The 22,444-nt window shown below is 38.8% G+C and overlaps 1 protein-coding gene across 1 annotated transcript in view; it reads right to left on the reverse strand.

Moving 5' to 3' along the window:
• Positions 1-17,055: 17,055 nt before the first annotated feature.
• Positions 17,056-22,444, reverse strand: part of MAP4K5 (mitogen-activated protein kinase kinase kinase kinase 5) — a 114,784-nt gene continuing 109,395 nt past the window's right edge. The window contains exons 32-33 of the mRNA XM_070469107.1: positions 21,250-21,305; positions 17,056-18,677 (exon numbers count right to left, since the gene is read on the reverse strand). Of these exons, the coding sequence (XP_070325208.1) occupies positions 18,590-18,677; positions 21,250-21,305 (144 nt within the window). The 3' untranslated portion in view covers positions 17,056-18,589. The remainder of the gene's footprint in view (positions 18,678-21,249; positions 21,306-22,444) is intronic.

Below are 22,444 nucleotides of genomic sequence, written 5' to 3' on the forward strand. Positions count from 1 at the left end.
TGTTTTTCACAGCAACTCTACCATTTTATAGTCCCACCAACAATGCACTGGGTTCCCATTTTTCCACATCCTGCCAAGACTTCTTTTCCTTCCCCTCCCCCCCTCCCTCCCCCTCTTTCCCTTTTCTCCCTTTCGGTCTCTTTTCCTTTCTCTCTCTCTCTCTTCCTTTCTCTCACTCTCTCCCTTTTCTCTCTCTCTCACTCTCTCTCTCACTCTCTTTCTTTCATAGTCCTCATCCTAATGGAACTGAGGTGTATCTCACTGTGGTTTTGATTTGTTGACTGGGATCTTATTTGCCAACCACAGAAGCCACTTCAGCTAATTTAAGAATTTACTAAGGAATATTAAATCGTCTGTGGAGTCTGTAGGAGAATCAGTCAGATCTGGAGCCTCCCCAGCCAGTAACAACACCAAAACCACTAAGCAGGATTGCCTCAGCCAGACCTCAGTGCTGCTACCAATGGGGCTGTAGATGAAGGACGTTACATACAAGACTCGCCGTCATTTCTGCCACTGAAGACCAGACTTCTCTTCATCATCCAAGCCAGAAAAATGGATTCAGCACAGCACTTGTGACTGAGACCTGTGTGAGCAAGCCTGTTTGGGAGAGCCTGCACTCAAGCTGCAAAGGTGCTGGGCAAGGGAGCTTGGACTCTGCCTCAGAGAGTCTGGATTCATAAAGTGGGAAATTACTCTGATGTAGGAAATGTTTCCAAAGACAGCCACCAAGCATGAGAAATATATACTTCACTTTTCTACCTTATTTATAAATTATATAAAATATTGTAAACTAAACATATACATTTATGAATATAAATAAGAGATAATAATAGCTACCTCATTGATTTATCTTATAGACGAGATGAAATTCCATACAGAAAATGTATAACACAGTGTGTGGCACATTGCAGATGCCGATGATATTATCCTTACTTCTCTTAACTAAATGTGTTATTTCCTGTGTGATGTAAGGCTGACATGGAGGCAGCTGTATGTTACAATTTTAGGAGCCTCAGAAGAGCTCTATGACACCCTCAGCATCATATTGAAAATAAAGTTCCATGTTATTATTTTAGCTCGATTTCTGACCTTGAGAGAAGGCAAATATCTGAAAACGGAGTGCTATTTTAGGCTATTAATGCATATTAATATTAATACAAAGCCACATCATATGTTAGAAAGAGCGCTCATTTGGACATTAAGAGGTCTGAGTTCAAATCCTGTCTCTTCATAAGTAACTGTACAATCCTGGGCAGTTGATTACCCTCTCTCGGCCTCTCTCCTCTGTGAAAAGGAGGGTGAAGTACTGAACCACCATCTAGCTCTGTAGTATCACGCTGCCATAAATGGAGGCTCTTGAGAGCAGAGTTTTGGTGTGGAGCAGAAAGGAGAAAGCAGAAATTCTCTGGTTCCTTGAAAGAGTGTAAAATAATTCTTGGTGGAAGAAAATGATACCAAAGGACATCAAACTGATAGAAAGAGAGGACTGGACTGCAAGGGCTGCTGAAAGCTGAGACTCAGTAGAAACATTAAAGAATAAGTGGTATAAAAGTTAAGATTTTGTGAATTACTTAAGTATCTTGAAATTCTCTCTTGGGAAATAATTAGTAATAAAAATAGAAACAGTTACTGAGTAACTGTTTCCTGTACCATACTGTAGATACAAATTTGCACTGGCATACAATCCTTGTTCTCAGGCATTAATTCCAGAGGGGAAGACGGAAATATAATTAGAATACAGTGTGGCAATTCCACAGAAGCAAGCACCAAGTGTGGTATTACAAGTTATTTTATTTTGGAGAGTTATGTATTGAAATACCAACAATTTAAAAAAATTCTGTGTCAGGGAATATTTAACAGGAGGATTCCTGTGTGCTGTTTTCTCTCTCTCTTGAACCCTCTGTTCCTTATTGGCTCCTGAGAGCAGCGAGAGGAGTGGCGAGATCCCGGGACTGAGATCATGGAGATGGGATGCTTGCATAGGATTTCCTTCATTAGCTTTTCCATTTGGTGAAAGGGATTATTTACGACCCTCTTTTGATAGGGATTGCTTTTTGGCCTTATGGCCTCTATTGCTCCTTGTTTCCTTGGTAACTTGTAAAGTCAGGTCTTTTGATCTTTATCTGAAGAAGCTACCTTGTAATACGGTATATATATTCACACAGAATTCAATAAAGCACCCTTGCTCCATCAGAGACCTGGGTACCCGTGTCCTTCCTTCTCTCCCTATCTCTCTCTTTCTGGCTGATCCCCTGGAGCGCGGAGGCCTGCTGCATAACCCAGGGAATATTAGCCTCTTTCCTTCTTTCACTTTCTTATCGTCGACTCCAGACCACCAGGTTCTGGTCCATTAAAGGACCCCAACAATTCTGCAAGTTTTCTACGGTCTTGTTCCCATCACTACTGTCTTTAAGATTAAGCAGAGACAGTTTGATAAAGGAGAGCCCATATGTGTGTTAATCTAACACACACACACACAGTTTCAAGTTGGGAAAACAAGATTTAGCTCCGCAAAGAGTTGGACATGACTGAGCGACTAACACTTTCACTTTCTTTAATAATGGGAGCCATAGTATGCTCCATAAATATTAAAGATTATTGAGATGACATTGGCAAAGCATTCTTCAACTTGTCTCAGAAAAAGTGGAACCAACTTTAAGACGCAGGTCTAAATGTCACACTGTACAAAAATTCTTACAGATCTTTCAGCTGGAAACAACCTCCACTACACTGCTAGTCTGCCCAGGATTAGAGCTGTTTTGCCAATGTCCATCTCAAATTAGACTGTGCTCACTGACTGTTTTACTTATGTTTGTATCTCTCCAAGTCTGCAGTTCATTGCCACACCTGTAATAGGGGACTGATACAAATATACCCAATTAAGCTGAATGTTGGAAGACTTTTTCAAAGGATATGCTGTATGTTAGAAATTAGAATCTATGTGCATTTTCTAAGGCTGAGAGCAGTTTAAGCTTATCATTCGATTTTGTGGAACCACAGTAAAAAAGCAGGCTATCTGAGTAACTGTTTTTTGGCAAATCAGAATGGATTAGAAGCTATTTCATTAACTGTAAGATATATGGCAAGACTGTTAATTCATTCTTGCTTTACCAGATACTGAAACTTTCTGTTTTAACTTAATCTGCTAAAACTTAGTGGTATAAAAGTACAGAGAATTATGTGGAAATGAAAAGAAAAAGTAATCTTCAGAGAATTTATTTAGACATTAGTTGTCAATAAATACCACACAGATCTTCCTTGTTTAAGTCTTCCTAAAAAGCTCTGTTTAAAGGGCCACAGTAAAATAGGTGTAAAGCATTACACTTGCATTTAGTGCTTTAAAAATTCCCACTTTGAGTTTCCCTGGTGGTCCAGTGGGTTAAGAATCTTCCTGCCAATGCAGGGGACACAGGTTAGATTCCTGGTCCGGGAAGATTCCATATGCCACGGGGTAACTAAGACAGTGGCCACAACTACCGAGCCTGCGCTCTATAGCCCATGAGCCATAAGTACTGAGCCGGCATGCTGCAGCTACTAAAGCCTGAGCACCCAGAGCTCGTGCTCCACAAGACAGGCTACTGCAATGAGAAGCCCTAGCACCACAACCAGAGAGCAGCCCTCACTCCCCTCGAATAAAGAAAAGCCCTCGCAGCAACGGACTCAGCTAAGCCAAAAATAAATCAAGTTAAAATATGAAAAAAATCCCAGCTTAACTGATATGAGAAAATACATTTTTATGGGAATGTGACACATATAATAAATGACATTCTTGCCATTTGCCTTGTTTCAGATGACATGTTATTCCTTCTTTAGGGGATCATATTTAAAATGGCCCCTACATAATAATCTAGGTCAAACAATGCCCCCAGTTATATTATTTGCCTATTTAATATTTTCAGCTCCAAATTAACCCTTTTACCCTGGGGCTAGAAGTCTGCAAACTGTATTTTCCAGAATCCACTCCAGTTAGGGCAGACCTCCTGGAGACACTAGGAGAATGGATAGTAGGAGGAGAAAAAGCCCCGTTCCTGTTTCTTGCTGTTCCTTAACTGTGCAAGTTCTTTTTAACTCCTGCTTCTTTTAGCCCTTCCAGAGTCAGTACTACACATGGGCAAAGGTACCAGCAGCCGCTCCTCTTAGGGTCTGAGTCCCAACTTCATGGGACTTTCCTCTGAGCTCTTGATGCGCCGTGGCAGCCAGGCAGCAAACCCTCCCCAGGGCCCGAGTTCTAATGCAGTGGGTCTTCTCTGAGCCCCTCCCCAGGTTCTAGTAAGCCCAGACTACCCTTTGGTTGCTCTAACCCTATCACTGTAACTGCTTCTTGCAGTGCAGTTGTTCTAAGTTGTCTTAATGTCCTAGTTTTGTCCTTTCAGCCCTCCAACATCTGTTTAACATTTCCCTGTGTTAATTCTTGTAATTCTCCTACAGTAAAATACCTACTGGGGTTTCCTGTTATGTTGCCTAGACCCTGACTGACCACAGATTCTGAGGTATCAAGGTTCATTATTTTAGAATAATTTTTTGCCTAGACTTTGAGCCTAGATACCTAGGCTCTATATTCTAAAACTCACACTACTTCCCTCATTTTCAGAAAACTGACACATTTTTCTAATGTATCTGCATTTTGTAGGAGCTAGGCTACGAGCTAAAGAAAAATTTTCTTATAGTTATACCCATGAATGAGTTACACTCATGAGCAGGTAACCCCATTACTGACACAATGTTCATTGTATTGTTGTCTGATTCAACAAACATTTACTGCTCACTGACTATGAGTCAGGAACTGTTAGGTGCTGTGGATGCAAACATAAATGTCGTTGTTCTTATCCTTAAGAGAATAGAAATGCCTATTACTTAGTAATAGCTTTGATCAAGGATGCACAGAGGCTGTGGGATCCTGGAGGCTTTGGAACTGGGCGTTAAGGAATGGAATTGGACACTGGTACCCACTGTGGGTTTTCAGAAAGCACAAACTGAGAAATATGTATTGGGCAGCTTGATACAGAGTCGGGGGTTTGTATGGAGCATTTAAATGTCAAATGGCTGGGATGCCCTGGCAGGTGCTCAGGGGCTAACAGATACCTGGACTGTCTGTGTCCTCTAGTCATGACAAGGCGATCACACTGAGGTTAGTAATCCGGGAAGATTTAAATTTGAGAAACATGACAAGGAGGAAGCTATATACCCAAAGTTAAATGCCATATTTAGAGTGTGCTAAATCTTATACTTACCAAAACTACTGAGAAAAGAGCTTGTGGTGGAAGATCATAATGATTTAATGAACCATTTCACTCGCAGTTGGTGAATGGGTTTGTATTTTAAGCTTCACCATCAGAACAAGACCCAGTTTCCCCAATAGTCAGTCTCTCCCATCAGAAAACTTCCATAAGCCTCTTATCCTTATCCATCAGAGGGCAGACAGAATGAAAACCACAGTCACAGAAAACTAACCAAACTGATCACATGGACCACAGCCTTGTCTAACTCAATGAAACTATGAGCCATGCCATGTAGGGCCACCCAAGACAGATGGGTCATGGTGGACAGGTCTCACAAAACGTGGTCCACTGGAGAAGGGAATGGCAAACCACTTCAGTATTCTTGCCTTGAGAACCCCATGAGCAGCATGAAAACGCAAAATGATAGGACACTGAAAGATGAACACTCCAGGTCATAGGTGCCCAATATGCTAGGGGAAATCAGTGGAGATATAACTCGAGAAAGAATGAAGAGACAGAGCCAAAGCAAAAACAGCACCTAGTTGTAGAAGTGACTGGTGATGGAAGGAAAGTGTGATGCTGTAAAGCAGAGCAATATTGCACAGGAACCTGGAATGTTAGGTCCATGAATCAAGGCAAATTGGAAGTGGTCAAACAGGAGATGGCAAGAGTAAACATTGACATTTTAGGAATCAGTGAACTAAAATGGACTGGAATGTGTGAATTTAACTCAGATGACCATTATATCTACTACTGTGAGCAAGATTCCCTTAGAAGAAATGGAGTAGCCATAATCGTAAACAAAAGAGTCTGAAGTGCAGTACTTGGATGCAATCCCAAAAACAACAGAATGATCTCTGTTTATTTCCAAGGCTAACCATTCAGTATCACAGCAATCCAAGTCTATGCCCTGACCAGTAATGCTGAAGAAGCTGAAGTTGAACAGTTCTATAAAGACCTACAAGACCTTCTAGAACTAACACCCAAAAAAGATATCCTTTTTATTACAGGGGACTGGAATGCAAAAGTAGGAAGTCAAGAGATACCTGGAGTAACAGGCAAATTTGGCCTTGGAGTACAAAATGAAGCAGGTCAAAGGTTAACAGACTTTTGTCAAGAGAATGCACTGGTCATAGCAAACACCCTTTTTCAACAACACACGAGAAGATTCTACACATGGACATCACCAGATGGTCAATACCAAAATCAGCTTGATTATATTCTTTGCATCCAAAGATGGAGAGGCTCTATACAGTCAGCAAAAACAAGACTGGGAGCTGACTGTGGCTCAGATCATGAACTCCTTATTGCCAAATTCAGACTTAAATAGAAGAAAGTAGGGAAAACCACTAGACCATTCAGGTATGACCTAAGTCAAATCCCTTACATTTATACCATGGAAGTGACAAGGGATTAGATCTGATAGACAGAGTACCTGAAGAACTACGGATGAAGGTTCATAACATTGTACAGGAGGCAGTGATCAAGACCAGCCCCAAGAAAAAGAAATGCAAAAAGGCTAAATGGTTGTCTGACGAGGCCTTACAAATAGCTGAGAAAAGAAGAGAAGTGAAAGGTAAAGGAGAAAAGGTAAGATATACCCATTTGAATGCAGAGTTCCAAAAAATAGCAAGGAGAGATAAGAAAGCCTTCCTCAGTGATCGATGCAAAGAAAGAGGAAAACAAGAGAATGGGAAAGACTAGAGATCTCTTCAAGAAAATTAGAGATACCAAGGGAACATTTTTTTTCCCAAGGGAACATTTCATGCAAAGATGAGCACAATGAAGGACAGAAATGGTATGGACCTAACAGAAACAGAGATACTAAGAAGAGGTGGCAAGAATACACAGAACTATACAAAAAAGATCTTCATGACCAGATAATCATGATGGTGGGATCACTGGTTTGTAAAGCCAGACATCCTAGAATGTGAAGTCAAGTAGGCCTTAGGAAGCATCACTACGAACAAAGCTAGTGGAGCTGATGGAATTCCAGTTAAGCTATTTCAACGTAAAAGATGATGCTGTGAAAGTGCTGCACTCAATGTGCCAGCAAATTTGGAAAACTCAGCAGTGGCCACAGGACTGAAAAAGGTGTTTTCATTCCAATCCCAAAGAAAGGCAATGCCAAAGAATGCTCAAACTACCATACAATTGCACTCACCTCACACTCTAGTAAAGTAATGCTCAAAATTCTCCAAGCCAGACTTCAACAGTACATGAACCATGAACTTCCATATGTTCAAGTTGGATTTAGAAAAGGCAGAGGAACCAGAGATCAAATTGCAAACATCCGTTGGATCATCGAAAAAGCAAGAGAGTTCCAGAAACACATCTACTTTTGCTTTATTGACTATGCTAAAGCCTCTGACTGTGTGGATCACAACAAACTGTGGAAAAGTCTAAGAGATTCTTAAAGAGACCAGACCACCTGAACGGCCTCCTGAGAAATCTGTATACAGGTCAAAAAGCAACAGTTAGAACTGGACATGGAACAACAGACTGGCTCCAAATTGGGACAGGAGTATGTCAAGGCTATATATTGTCACCCTTCTTATTTAACTTATATGCAGAGTACATCATGTGAAATGCTGGGCTGGATGAGCCACAAATTGGAGTCAAGATTTCCAGGAGAAATATCAATAACCTCAGATATGCAGATGACACCACCCTGATGGGCACAAAGTGAAGAAGAGCTAAAGAGCCTCTTGATGAAAGTGAAAGAAGAGAGTTGAAAAAGTTGGCTTAAAACTCAACATTCAGAAAACTAAGATCATGGTGTCTGGTCCCATCACTTCATGGCAAATAGATGGGGAAACAGTGAAAGACTTTATTTTTGGGGGCTCCAAAATCACTGCAGATAGTGACTGCAGTCATGAAATTAAAAGACACTTGCTCCTTGGAAGAAAGTTATGACCAACCTAGACAGCATATTAAGAAGCAGAGACACTACTTTGCCAACAAAGGTCCGTGTAGTGAAAGCTATGGTTTTTCCAGTAGTCAGGTATGGATGTGAGAGTTGGACTATAAAGAAAGCTAAGTGCCGAAGAACTGATGCTTTTGAACTGTGATGTTGGAGAGGACTCTTGAGAGTCCCTTGGACTGCAAGGAGAGCCAACCAGTCCATCCTAGAGGAAATGAGTCCTGAATATTCCTTGGAAGGACTGATGTTGAAGCTGAAACTCCAATACTTTAGTCACCTGATGCAAAGAACTAACTCACTGGAAAAAGACTCTGATGCTGGGAAAGACTGAAAGAGGAAGGAGAAGGGGACCACAGAGGATGAGATGGTTGGATCCATCACTGACTCAATGGATGAGTTTGAATAAACTCCAGGAGTTGGTGATGGACAGGGAAGCCTGGCATGCTACAGTCCATGATATCATTAAGAGTCAGACATGACTGAGCAACTGAACTGAACTGATGATTTATAACTATGCAGGCTATCTGGTTCTTTTATCAGCCCAGCATCCGTTTTTCCTTCTTGTCAAAAGCCCAATACCTATCCCTTCTTTTGCTTTGGGTTTCTGGCTCTGTGGGACCATTATTCAAGGCATCACATCCCCTGTGACCAAGGATAACCAAACCTAGGCCAAACATTCTCTTCCCTAGGAACCTGACTCCTGCATGAAAGAACAGTACAGAAGGCTTTTGAAGTGGATTCTTTCTGAGGGCCCAAAGGAACTGTTCAGTGGATACTGCCCCTAGGTCTTCTCTGAGTCCATTTTCCAGCTCTTTATTCAATCCATAACAACCGACAAACAGCCAAAGAACATTGATACAGGAGCTTAACTCTCAATGATGTTTATTTTGGATACAACTTCCTCTGCCTGGAAGCCCTTTACTCTCATCTTTATTTTTCCAAATAGTATGTTTCCTTTAGAAATATATACTTTTCAAATGGTTTTCTTGGGTATTTGAGCTACACTTGATAGGTCCCCATTTAAGCAGGCATAAAGCGACTCTCTGGATTTAAAGATTCATCCTAGCTTTTCAACTAACGTTCTGTGTGAGTGAGGCATTGAGAGAGAATCTGCTGCAAGAAATTAGTTAAGTTCCATAATTCACCTCAGCATTGGCCAAACTTTCCCTGGGCTGCTTCCAGCTAACGACTGGGTTCTTCTGTAAGGGCTTCCTTTTCACCATGGGATTCCTCTCAGTGGATAATCTTTGCCCGGGGCTCCCCATCGACAGGCCACGATGTTCTTAGAGCTGCACCGCAGTTCCAGGCTCCTTCCGGTCCTCCTTCCTCCCCTTCTCATTTCACACGTGTCAGTTCTGCACCAAGACTTCCTGCCTACCCTGCTCACCCTCTGTTCTCTCTTCACATATGTTATTTCCCAGAATTAATCTCCTGCACTTCTAACTCCATCTTGATGTTTGCTTCTAGAGAACCCAATTTGTAACAGTGATTGACTTCTGGTTTTCTCATTTATAAAACAGGAACCTTGATGAGGGTGAAAAAGGAGAGTGAAAAAGCTGGCTTAAAACTCAACATTCAAAAAACTAAGATCATGGCATCCAGTCCCATCATTTCATGGCAGATAGGTGGGGAAAAAGTGGAAACAATGGCAGATTTTATTTTCTTGGGACTCCAAAATCACTGCGGATGGACACTGCAGCCTTGAAATTAAGACACTTACTCCATGGAAGGAAATCTATGGCAAACCTTGACAGTGTATTAAAAAGCAGAGCTATCACTTTGCCAACAAAGGTCCATATAGTCAAAGCTATGGTGTTTCCAGTAGTCATGTATGGATATGAGAATTGGACCATAAAGAAGGCTGAGCACTGAAGTGATGCTTTCGAACTGTGGTGCTAGAGAAGACTCGAAAGTCCTCTGGACCACAAGGAGATCAAACCAATCAATCATAAGGATATAAACCCTCAATATTTATTGGAAGGACTGATGCTGAAGCTCCAAAACTTTGGTCCCCTAATGGGAAGAGCCAACTCACTGGAAAAAGACCTTGATGCAAAAGGAGGGGGTGGCAGAGGATGGGATGATTACATCTAGTTATCATCACCAACTCAATGAACATGAATTTGAGCAAACTCCAGGAGATAGTGGAGGACAGATGAGCCTGGTGTGCTACAGTCTGTGGGGTCACAGAGTTGGACATGACTTAGCAGCTGAAAAACAACTACATCGTGGGATTAATGTGAAAATTAGATATTTCTCCCAAGTAAAGGTCTTGACACAGATTCTAATAAATGCTTTTATTGAAGTTTAAGTAAGTACAGAAAAAAATGCATCAATCGTTGAGTGTACACGGTGCAAGTGAAAAAGGGAACATTCCCAGCACCTGAAAAGCATCCCCTCATGTCCCATATCAATCATTATTCCCTCATTCCTCCTCAAACGTAACCGTCATCCTGATTTTTAATACTATAGTTTGCCTGTTTTTAAACTTCATTTAAGTGAAATCATACAGTATACTCCTAATGTCTGAATTCTTACAAAGAACTTAAATTCTGGAGTATTGAAATCCATGCTGCTGTCAGTAGGAGTTCAGTCTGCTCGATGGCTCTGGAGTACTGGCCTTTTGAGCTGTGAATATACCACAACTTATCTTTTCTGCTATCGATGGACATGTGTGTTATTCCTAAGTTTTGGTGATGATGAATAATGCTGCTGTGAACTGTCTTATGTGTCTTTTGGTGAATCTGTCTTTTAGGCGCAAACCTAGGATTGGAAATGCTGGATTATAAGGTGTGTCTGTTCATCTTTAGTTTTTCAACTTGGTAACACCAATCTACACTCCAACGAACAGTGTATAAGAGTTCTAGTTGCTCCATACCCTCATGACACTTCATTTTGTGCTATTCCATTTTAGTCATTCTGGGGCTGTGTAATGGTACTGCATTGTGACTTTATTTTGTAGCAGCATTACTGTTTTAATTTTGCTGGTAATGAATAAAGTTAATAACTTTTGAAGGGTTTATTGATCCTTTGGATATTCTCTTTCTCTCTGTGTGGTTTTATTGTGGTACATTTTATATACCATAAAATTCAGTCATTTTAAGTCTGTAAAAAATAGTTTTTAGTTAAGTTTACAGTCATGCAACTATCATCACAATCTAATTTAAAAGTATTTTTATCATCTCAAAAAGAATCCTCATGCCCATTCATAGTCATTCTTCACCCTTAACCCCTGCCTCATGCAAACAAGTCTCCTTTCTGTCTCTATGGATCACCTTTTCTGAATAGTTCATATAAATAGGATCGTTAAAACATGTGATCTTTTGTGACTGATTTCTTCCATTCTTAACATGTTTTTAAGGTTCATCCATGTTGTATCATGTATCAGCACTTTGTTCATTTTCATTGCCGAATAGTATTTTATTGCATATATATGACTAATTTACCATTGGTGGATATTTGGGTTGCTTCAATGGAGATTTACATGCAAGTCTTTTGTATAGACATGTTTTCTCTAGGGCAGATACCTAGGAGTGGAATTGTTGGGTCGTATGGTGAATCTGTTTAACATTTTTAAGAAACTGCCAAACTGTTCTCTAACGTGTGCATCATTCCCACTAACAATGAGCAACAACCCAGTTTCTTCACAATTTCATTGTAATTGGTTTTATCTTTTTTTTCCATTTCAGTGAATGTGTAAAGTATTGCATTTTTAATTTGCATTTCCTTGATAATCAAGGAAGTGAATACATACTTATTGACTATGTGGATGTTACCTTTTGTGGAGGACTTGTTCAAAATCCTTTGCCCATTTTTTCATTGGGTTTTCTGCCCTACTTCTTTATATCTTCTGGGTAGGTCTTTTGTGCATGTATGTAATGCAAACAACTTTTCCATTTCATGGCTTGTCTTTTCATCTTGTAAAGGTGTCCTTAGCGCATCTTAATTTTAATTAAGTCAATTTTATCAACTTTGTCTTTTATAGCCAAAGTCTTAATGATCTGTTTAGAAAACCTTTGTTTACCCCAAGTTCATGAAGATATTGTTTTATTTAAAAAGGATTATAGTTTTATATATTTTAGATGATTTAAAATCTACTTGGTATTTATTTTTGTTGAGTGAACCTGCAGTCAAGATTCAATTTGATTTTCCATTATTGTTTTCAATAAATTTTCAATAGAATTTATTGAAAAGGCTATCCTTTCTTTTATCCCACTGCAGTGTATCTACTATACATAAGGTAACTAAGTGTGGGTCTGTTTCTAGACTCTCAGTTGTATTTCAGTTTTTATTTTCATGCCAATGTCACTCTTCTTAATTGCTACAGCAACTTTATCATAACTCTTGAAATCTGGTAAAGCTTCCCAAATTTCTCTTTCAAGATTGCCTTGGGTATTCCTGGCCCTTTGCCTTTTATATAATTTATAATCAACTTGTTAATTTTCATAGCGTATCTGCTTGCATGACACAGAATCTTTCAATCAACTAACATTTTTATAATATCAAATCTAATTCAGCAACATGGCATAATCTGCCATTTATTTAGGTCCCATTTATTTATCTTTTCAACGATAGTTTTATTTTTTTAAAGGACAGAAATTCATTGTCTCACAGTTCTGGAGGCTAAAGATCTGAAAACAAGGTGTTAGCAGGGCTGGTTTCTCTTGAGGCCTCTCTCCTTGGCTTGTAGATGGATGCCTTCCTGCTGTGTCCTCATGTGACCTTTCCTCCATGTATGCCCCTGGTGTCCGCAGTGACAGCTGTTAAGTATAGAGATCTCCCATCTCATTTGCTTAGACATTTGATGGTTTTCTATATTGTAAATGGTATCCTTTTAAAATTTCATTTTCTGTTTATTACAGGTATATGCAAATATAATTGTTTTCATATTGACACTTCTAACAGTTTACTTGCAAATAATGGCATTTTTATTCCTTTCCAAATCTTTTATTTTTTTCTTAGTTTTCTTTTATTGAACTGACTAGGAAGGACCTCCAGTACAATGGATAACAAGTGGTGAGAGTGAGACTATTTGCTTCATTCCTGATGTCAATACAGTAGATTTTTAACAAATGTTTCTTATCTTCTCCTAAGATCGATCCATTAAGAACAGTCTGAGATTCTGAGTAAAACCTAAAATGATGCTTGCTACTATGTTTGGTATGAAAGAGTGTTCTGAATCTCTGACACAAGGTACTGATTATTTTTCTAATGAAAAAACATGTAAGGAACTTGAAAGAGCAGAATTTAAAGATCTCTATGACAAGTCTACCAATGTGTGACATACTGAGAGGAATAACTAAAGAATGAAAATGCCTCTTTATGCCTAACGTTCTGGTGAAAAACAGAGGAGTCAGCTTTTTCTTTTTTCCTTCCCATAAGCAGGAAACTTTAATGCCAAGGATCTCACTTAACCCTCCTAACAAACATATGAAGTGACCATGATTTCCAATCAACAGATAAGGAGATGAAAGCCTGGAAAGGTTGAATAATTTGCCTAAGGTAAGTAGTCAGTGCTACATGGGTTTGGCCAGTATATGACAACTGAGTGTTATGTTGAGATGTATAACCTACATGTGCTGTAGAAATTCTGGAAAACAGAAAATAAACAGAAGTGCCATGTAAAAGTTAGGGCTTGTGTGGAGTAAACCAAGTGCCCTGAGTGAAATAAAGAATTTAAATTTTTGGTGAAAAATCATAATTTCAGATGGGAGAGCCATTATGAGTCGAGCAATGAAGGTGGAATGATCATGACCTCTATGTGCCAGTGTTCCAAGGTGCTTAATGGAGTAGTGGGTGAGAAGGCTGGACAGGAGGTTTAGCCAAAAGAAAAAAGAAAAAAAGAAAAAAATGACTTCTGTCACAAGACCTTCTAGATTTACTTAACCAGTTTCCCACCGTCTCCCCCAATTACTGGCCTTCTACTACACCATGCATACATTAGCCATAGTCCATATTTATGGAATACCTACTATGTGTAAGGGCTTCCCTGGTGGCTCAGATGCCTGCCATATGGGAGACCCGGGTTCAATCCCTGGGATTGGGAAGATCCCCTGGAGAAGGGAATGGCAACCCACTCCAGTTTCTTGCCTGGAGAATACCCATGGACAGAGGAGCCTGGTGAGCTAAAGTTTATGGGGTTGCAAAGACTCGAATGGACATGACTGAGTGACTAATACACACACACTATGTGTAAGGTACAGTATAGGAAGCTGAATTTGTATGCTTGCTCATATTGTTTCTGTCATGTAACAGAAACATGCTTTCACTTAGATTACTTTTACATTAAAAAAAACTGTAGGCACACACATAAATAACTGAATAGTCCTATAAGTTTGTCACCAAAAAGAAGCATGCCCCTACCCCATCTCTCTTCAAAAACCTTTTTCCTTCTTTTTTAGCAGATTATTTTATTTCCATGTCACTAAATAAGCTGCTTCTTAGTTTTTAATTTTCTGTTGATTTCCCACTGTTCCACTTTACCTCCACACCACCGTTATCCTCTCTCAATATAATTATGTTATAAACTTGATTAGATTATTATTTACCTTAACATTCTTATGGCATTCAGCCACTGGTCACAGTGGTTTACCTTTTCTTTCCTATATAACATTTTGCTTTCCTGGAGTTAATACCTGGGAGTTTTTGGTTTGATTTCAACCTTAGGTAAGTTTTTGCATAGAAATAATATCATCACAGACTGAATCCTAAAAGCAGAGACATTACTTTGCCAACAAAGATCTGTAGAGTCAAAGCTATGGTTTTTCCCATAGTCATGTATGAGTGTGAGAGTTGGACCATAAAGAAAGTTGAGGGCCGAAGAATTGATGCTTTTGAACTGTGGTGTTGGAGAAGGCTCTTAAGAGCCCTTGGACTGCAAGGAGATCAAACTAGTCAATCCTAAAGGAAATCAGTCCTGAAGATTCATTGGAAGGACTGATGCTGAAGCTCCAATATTTTGGCCACCTGATGTGAAGAAATGACTCATTGGAAAAGACCCTGATACTGGGAAAGATTGAAGGTGGGAGGAGAAGGGGACGACAGAGGATGAGATGGTTGACTGGTATTACCGACTCGATGGACATGAGTTTGAGCAAGCTCTGGGAGTTGGTGAAGGACAGGGAAGCCTGGCGTGCTGCAGTCCATGGGGTCACAAAGAGTCGGACGTGACTGAGCGACTGAACTGAATTGAACCCATTTCTGATTTCAGCCATAGAGGCAGTGGATAGTTCTATCTGAGCTCAGATTTATCTCGTACTCTTCCATTTTTCTACCTTAGGGCATTCTCTGACAGCCAAGGAGCCCACATGGCCAGCTACAATAGTGTACTTCAGGAGGTAATGCCCTGGCAGCAATTCAACTAGTGAGGAAGAGTCAAGAAAACAGTCCAGCCACTTGTCTTTCAGGAGACAACTGCTGAACTATCAACAGAGCTTCACAGAAGACCTGGTGGAATCAAGCTGCCACTGTCTACACAGCAATGACCTCAACAATACACCTTTGTGTTGACCCTTCCTCTTTCTCCATTTCAAAGTCGCAAGTCTCTCACTCTGATTTTTTGGGGCTCTGGGAGATGCATCAGGTAGTTTATTACTCTTTCTGAAAAAGTCTCTTTCTGAAAAAGCTTCTGATATGCTTCACTGTGTTCTGTATGGCTGGTGTGGTGTCATCCTTGGCTATCTCATCATCCAGAGACAGCCTTTGTCTCTCTCTTGTGCTGAAGCCCAGTCTTTACATCTCATGTCTTCATTTTGTTTGATTTGTGCCCTTATTTTTATGAAACATATCCTTTATGGTTTTTTGAGAAAGACCATATGAGAGGTAAAGTTTGTGAGACCTTGTACAAATAAAAATGTCTTCATTTTTCCCCTTAGGTTTGATTAATAGTTTATTTGGATCCAGAATTTTAGGTTGGAAATTTCTTTCAGAATTTTGAAGGCACTGCTTCTGTTGAAATTTTAAGCTATTCTGATTCTTAATTCTTGGTATTTGACCTGCCCTTTTTCTTTGGAAACATATCTTCTCTTTGACCCCAAAGTGCCTGAAATTTCATAATAGACTTTTTTTCATCCACTGTATTATTCTTTCAATCTAAAATCTGAAGTTCTTTAGTACTGGAATTATTTCTTGAAATACTCCACTGAGTCCCTGTTTTCTCTGTTCTTTTTGGAACTCTGGGAGATTGAATATCGGGCCTCTAGGGCTGTTAGAAATTAACTTTTTTCTCCATATTTTATTTTTATTTCCTGAGAAATTTCTTCAACTTTATATTCTAAATCATATATTGAACTATTCAGCAATGCTATTCAATTTTTCTAATACCTCTGTTTTTTGAAAGCTCCTTTTTATACCTACTCCTGATTCATAGTTGCAAATTCATCTTTCCAAAGATACTTCTTCTGACATTTTTTTCTTTCTTCATAGTCTGTTGCCTTTAGGTGCTTTTTCCCTAATTGTTCTCTCTCTCATATAAGAGGCTTCTTTGGATGTTTCATAACTCCTGGTTGTTTAATCATTTTTAATAGTATGGAACTAAAAGAATAACTGCAAGTCTGGATGCATGTGTGGGGTGCTGTGCACATTAACTATGATTTTCACTGTAGAGTTATCCAGCTGGGCAGTTGAGCCAGGACACCTCTGATGTCAGGATCTTTTCGGGTCTTTTCACTTGCACTGGTCAGATGGCACAGAGAAGACTCTTCCAATATTGTTGGATGGGAAGATCTGGCAGCCAGGATTCAGAGAGGAGGAGGATGTTGGTCTTTGTAAACACAACATGACTATTTGTTTTGAGTAGGACTCCCTGACATCTATTGTATCCAGTGTCCTTCAGTCCAGAGGCCCCATTTAACATGCCCAAAATAAACAGTGACACACTACTGAAATCATATATACATTTTAAAAGGACAAAACTTTATATATTTCATTTGCATAACATTTTATTGTTTGCATATTGCATAGCAAAAAGAACAGAGTCACAAGACTCATGGTCTGGCTCAATCACTAACTTGCTGTGTGAACTGGGTAAGTCTCAATCTCGCTAACCCCTTATTTCCTCATCTGAAAAACTGAGATGATGATCATACCTACTATATAGGATCACTACAGCCTGAATGAGATAGTTACACTGTCTTCCTCTCAAAGACCTGCTCAAAAAGAATCCATAGTTTGTTACTACTAACCCCTTGTTCATCATCTCAAAGGTAACTGTTAAACGTATTAAGATAATAGGTACCAATGTGATGCTTTAATTTTGAATATTAACAATAGCAGAAAGGAAGAAAACTCAAGAATGGCCCTATCCTTTCTTATCTTTAGAATACTAGTTTTTATAATACTTATTTTATACTATCCCATCAGGAATTAAATTTCACGTAAAGATTTTTTTCTTAAACCTACTCAAAATGAAGATCTATGTATGGTAAAAAACCAAAGAATACATGTGTAGTTGCTTTACATTTTCTCCTCTGGCATAGTATATGTAAAATACATATCATGGGCAGTTAAATACTCTTCCCCTCTACATTAGGGATGGTAATATATATGAAGATTAATTTCTTATGCATTATCCCTAATGTAAAAAAAAATCACAGGTATATTATACTGCTTGTCAAGAATACATACACACAGTAGGCACAGCTAGACAGATACACTCCTTCTAACAATATTTTGACCATCATCATTATCTTCTGTATGATCCCCTACAACTATATGTAGTTGAAAACAAAAAACTCCCTTTTAAGGCAATTCTGGATAATATTATATTACAAAATACTTGTGTTAAATAAAATTGTATGTATGTACTGAACCTCCAAACACAGCCTTTAACCCCTTAAAGTACTAATCTTAAAAGGTAAACAAAATTTTTACACATTATAAAAAAATTTAAGCTGCTCTGCAACCCTCCTTTACTAAAAGTTAGATACATTACACCACTCCAGCAAGAGATTAATAAATAAGGATTAAATATTCTATTTTACAAAAACATACAGAATGGCCAATGTAAAAGTGAAAGGCTTATCTGATAATTTCTTTATCAAATTATGTTCATTAAGAAGGAATAAAACATGGTATAAAATGAGAAAACTGTCACTAAATTTACCTCTCTGAAGATAATCACAAGTTGTTACCTAAAAATATCAATGGCACCCTTGTTACAAACATTATTTTTTTTAAAAGACTGTGTTTCCTGGAACTAGAGGACTATTTGTCTCATAGCTTTTATTAAGCAAACTTGAAAAAAACCACCACACAGTGGCAAGAGATAGAATAGCTGTTTCCAGCTACAGAAAATATTGAATCCTACCTTAAAGTACAGATCATTTGAGATATAACTCATAACAATTAAAGCAAATCATAGTATAGTTTGTACTGAATTTCCTCAAGATATTTTTCCTTTCAGTGAAGTATATTCATTTTCTTGTCATTTGAGAACAGTTTCTGTTGCTTAGTAACTATTTTCATGTCCAGCCAAGATGTAAAGATTGCTGTGTGCAGTAGGATTTTCTGTTGGTCTGCTTTCCAAAACAACAACCCTGCAATTAAATCAAAACAAAAATCTCATTAGAGTAAGAACAGAGATTTCATCTTCAAATACTAACATCAAACTGGGAGAGAGGAATATCATTGTTAATGTTCACACAAGATTACAGAGATCATAGATACATAGTCAAATTGAGCTTTATGTTTTATAGCTTAAAAACAAAACTGAATAAGAATTGATGGATTTATGAATGTGAAAGTGAAAGTGCAAGTCGCTCAGCTGTGTCCGACTCTTTGTGTTCCCCTATAGTCCATGGAATTCTCCAGGCCAGAATACTGGCGTGGGTAGCCTTTCCCTCCTCCAGGGGATCTTCCCAACCCAGGGATCGAACCCAGGTCTCCTGCACTGCAGCAGATCCTTTACCAAGCTAAGCCACAAGGGGAGCCCAAGAATACTGGAGTGGGTAGCCTATCCTTTCTCCAGCGGATCTTCCCAACCTAGGAATCAAACCGGAGTCTCCTGCATTGCTGGAGGATTATTTAACAACTGAGCTATCAAAAATATTGAAAACGTTTCAGGATAGTCTCATCTTATTCTAACCAAAAACAAATTTGCTTACTCATACATGTAAACAAAAGTATAATAAAGCTTTAGAATATACATGAACAAGAAGGGGCTGGAGGAAGGGTTAAGAGAATAAAAAAGAATTTTAAGAGATACCTTCTCACACTGTTCTTTAAGATATCTGAAAAGAATAGTTTTAAAAACTATGAAGTGGGGTCATCTCCCTTGTCCCCAGGGAAAGAGTTCAATGAAAGGACCAATAGGAAGAAAACCCAAAAACCAATCAAGTGTCATATCATAGGTTCTAAACTGTAGGAAGATAGGTTTGAGAACAAAATAAAAAATAATATGCTCATGCAGAAAAAAAAGTCTAGAAAGGGAAATGGAAGGGGGGAGTTGCATAATACTTGCATTTTTCTAGTGCAGGAATTTCCTACACCTAGCATATTATTACCTTTTGAATGAAAACAACAGAAAAGTAATATATACCTAAATTATGCATTATAATAAAAAGGGGGGGAAATAAAATTACCCATAATTCAACTACCCATTATTAATATTCTACAGTGAGTTTTCTTTCCTCCTAGACACTAATACCTGTATTTAAACAATATAGTTTAACAAATCTCTTTAAAAATTAAGACAAAACAAAAACTTTGGTTAAGATACATATCTTAAAATCAAGGAGATGCCCAAGTAAGAAGATAACCAGAACAAGGCAATGGTCTGAGAAAAGTAGTTTTTTAGGGCAAACAGTGACAGAAAATGGAAAAACAATATAGAATGGACAAAAAAGGGAATAGATGAAAGAGAAAATTCTAGGAGAAGGAGTTGGAAGGAAACAAGTAACTATAAGAAATGCCTTCTGATGCCTATCTTTTATAAAAAGGAATTTTCTCTTACCATATTTTACCGGAGTGCCAGGATCACTGGATGATTTACAGTTCTTCTGTTAGCCCTTCCTTTCAGAGAAGCAAAGAGCCTCCCATTCTAGTGTCATTTACCAGGTGGTCCTCAAATTCCTTTTTTGCAGGACTACTTACTAGGTTGTCATGCTCTGTGGACTTGCCTTTACTACTAGGTAGCTGTCATTTCCCAAAAATCCTTTTTCTCCTTACAAAATTCTCTTTAAAATTTTTATGGAGGTATAACTCCAATTCTCCCCTCTTTCCTTAAGTGTATAATATTTAAGCGATGATGTGACTAGACTGAACTTGAAGACCAGAGATTCTTGATCTTTTGCTGCAGTTAACAACTCTTGGTGGGAAAATGAGTATTTTACTCATTGTAGAAGTATACAATATAGATTCTGAAGAACTAAAACTATAAATTTTTTTCATAAGAGGGCATAGTTTTGGAACTTATCTTTCATTTTGATCACAAAGAACACATAATTCCTTCTACTTTAGAACGAGCTCAGAGACTGACTCAAATATCTTCTGATATATAAAGTTAAAGTCACAAGGTGCACATTCTGTTGGATTTATGTAGTAATATTTAACATAAGTTAACATGCCAGGAAGAAATGATAAAAACAAAAGACCCACAAATATATCATGTAACTAGGGACATAAATATCTATGTTAACACATTCTGTCTTGGCTGAGTATAACTATCTCTAGAATCATGATCCTCACACACTAATAAAAGCTTCCTTAACTCACTAAAATATTTCTCTCTCAATAAAGATACAGGGAAATTTCTCTAAGATTCTGAGGCCTCTAAGAGTTTCATTTAACATACACAAAAATAAATGAAAACACCAAACAAAAACAAATGTGTAAATACAGAGTGGCAACCAGAGGGAAGAGGTAGGGATGGAAGGAGAGCGAAGGTGAGGGAAGGAAACGCAGCTTCTGGTGGTGAGCGCACCGAAGAGCAGAGAACTAGAGATACACAGCTGCATACATGGAACCTGTATAAATATTATAAACCAACTTTCCTTCAAGAAAATAAATATTGAAAAAAAAAAGTTTTGTTTGAAATACAATCAGAGGTGACAGTGCAAGTAAAAATACAATTGCTGAACTCCTTTGGTAATAAAACAACCAAACTATTACCTGTCTGATCCTAATAAGCGGAAAACTCTTGTTTCATCTGAAATCTCTTGGGTAACCTATGAGAGAAAATACCCATCAGTAGTATCTTATTCCCCATATTATTTAAATAATAATTTAAAAATCATTTAGCTAGAGCAATTATTGACCAGAATGATAGTTTTTGATAGATTCAATTCTTCAAAAGGAACAAATTTTACTAAGTTTTTCTGGACTGCTATCAGAAACAAATCAACATGTACGGGGTATGCGCCAGGCACTTTACTTAGAACTCTTTATGCTACGTATTATCCTTCCCATATTATTAAAGACTCAGAGAACTAATGTAACTTGGGAGACCCACGATTTGAATCTAAGTCTGCTAGGCTGCACAGCCCCTACAGTGCAGATGCTTGAGGTGGCGTCCCATGGCCCACCTGATTTCAGCAGAGCTCCGACAGACACTCCCATGCACCAGTGTCTTACGTCTGTGTACCGGTGGTATTCCTCTGCTTTGGCTTCTCCAAAACTAAAGAACGTGCTCAGACATGCACAGTTACTATTCCAAAGTGTGGGCAGTTTATACTTCTGGGGGCAACTCTTCATTAACAGGGCCCAGCAGTTGGTGTATAAACACACTTGCGTCCCCACCTTACAGTGAGCTGAATCTGAGCTATGTCCCACACTGTCCCTCAGCAGTCCCTATGGGATTTATTAAATGTGCTTTTGTTGGCTTTTTGCCTTTCTCCATCTTACATTCCTCACTTTATCACTTGTTTTCTGGGATCTACTCCCAAATAAATTACTTGCCACTTGGATCCTTGTTTCAGGGTCAGCTTTTGGAGGAACCCAAACTATGACAATGTAAATATAAAAGAAGTATTAAAAATACTATTAAAGAAAAAAGAATTTATTTCATTTTTGGGGGCTGTGCTGGGTCTTTGCTGTTGTGTGGTTTCTCTAGTTGTGGTGAATGGGGGGCTACTCCCTAGTTACACAGACTTCTCATTGTGGTGGCTTCTTCTGTTTCGGAGCATGGGTTCTAGGGCATGCGGGCTTCAGGAGTTACCACACGTGGGCTCAGTGGTTGTGGCTCGCAGGCTCTAGAGCACAGGTTCAGTAGTTGTGGCACATGGGCTTAGTTGCTCCGTGGAATGTGGGATCTTCCCAGATCAGGGATTGAACCCATGTCTCCTGCATTGGCAGGTGGATTCTTTAC

The sequence above is a fragment of the Odocoileus virginianus genome, chromosome 6 (genome assembly GCF_023699985.2).
Source record: "Odocoileus virginianus isolate 20LAN1187 ecotype Illinois chromosome 6, Ovbor_1.2, whole genome shotgun sequence".
NCBI classification, from domain to species: domain Eukaryota; kingdom Metazoa; phylum Chordata; class Mammalia; order Artiodactyla; family Cervidae; genus Odocoileus; species Odocoileus virginianus.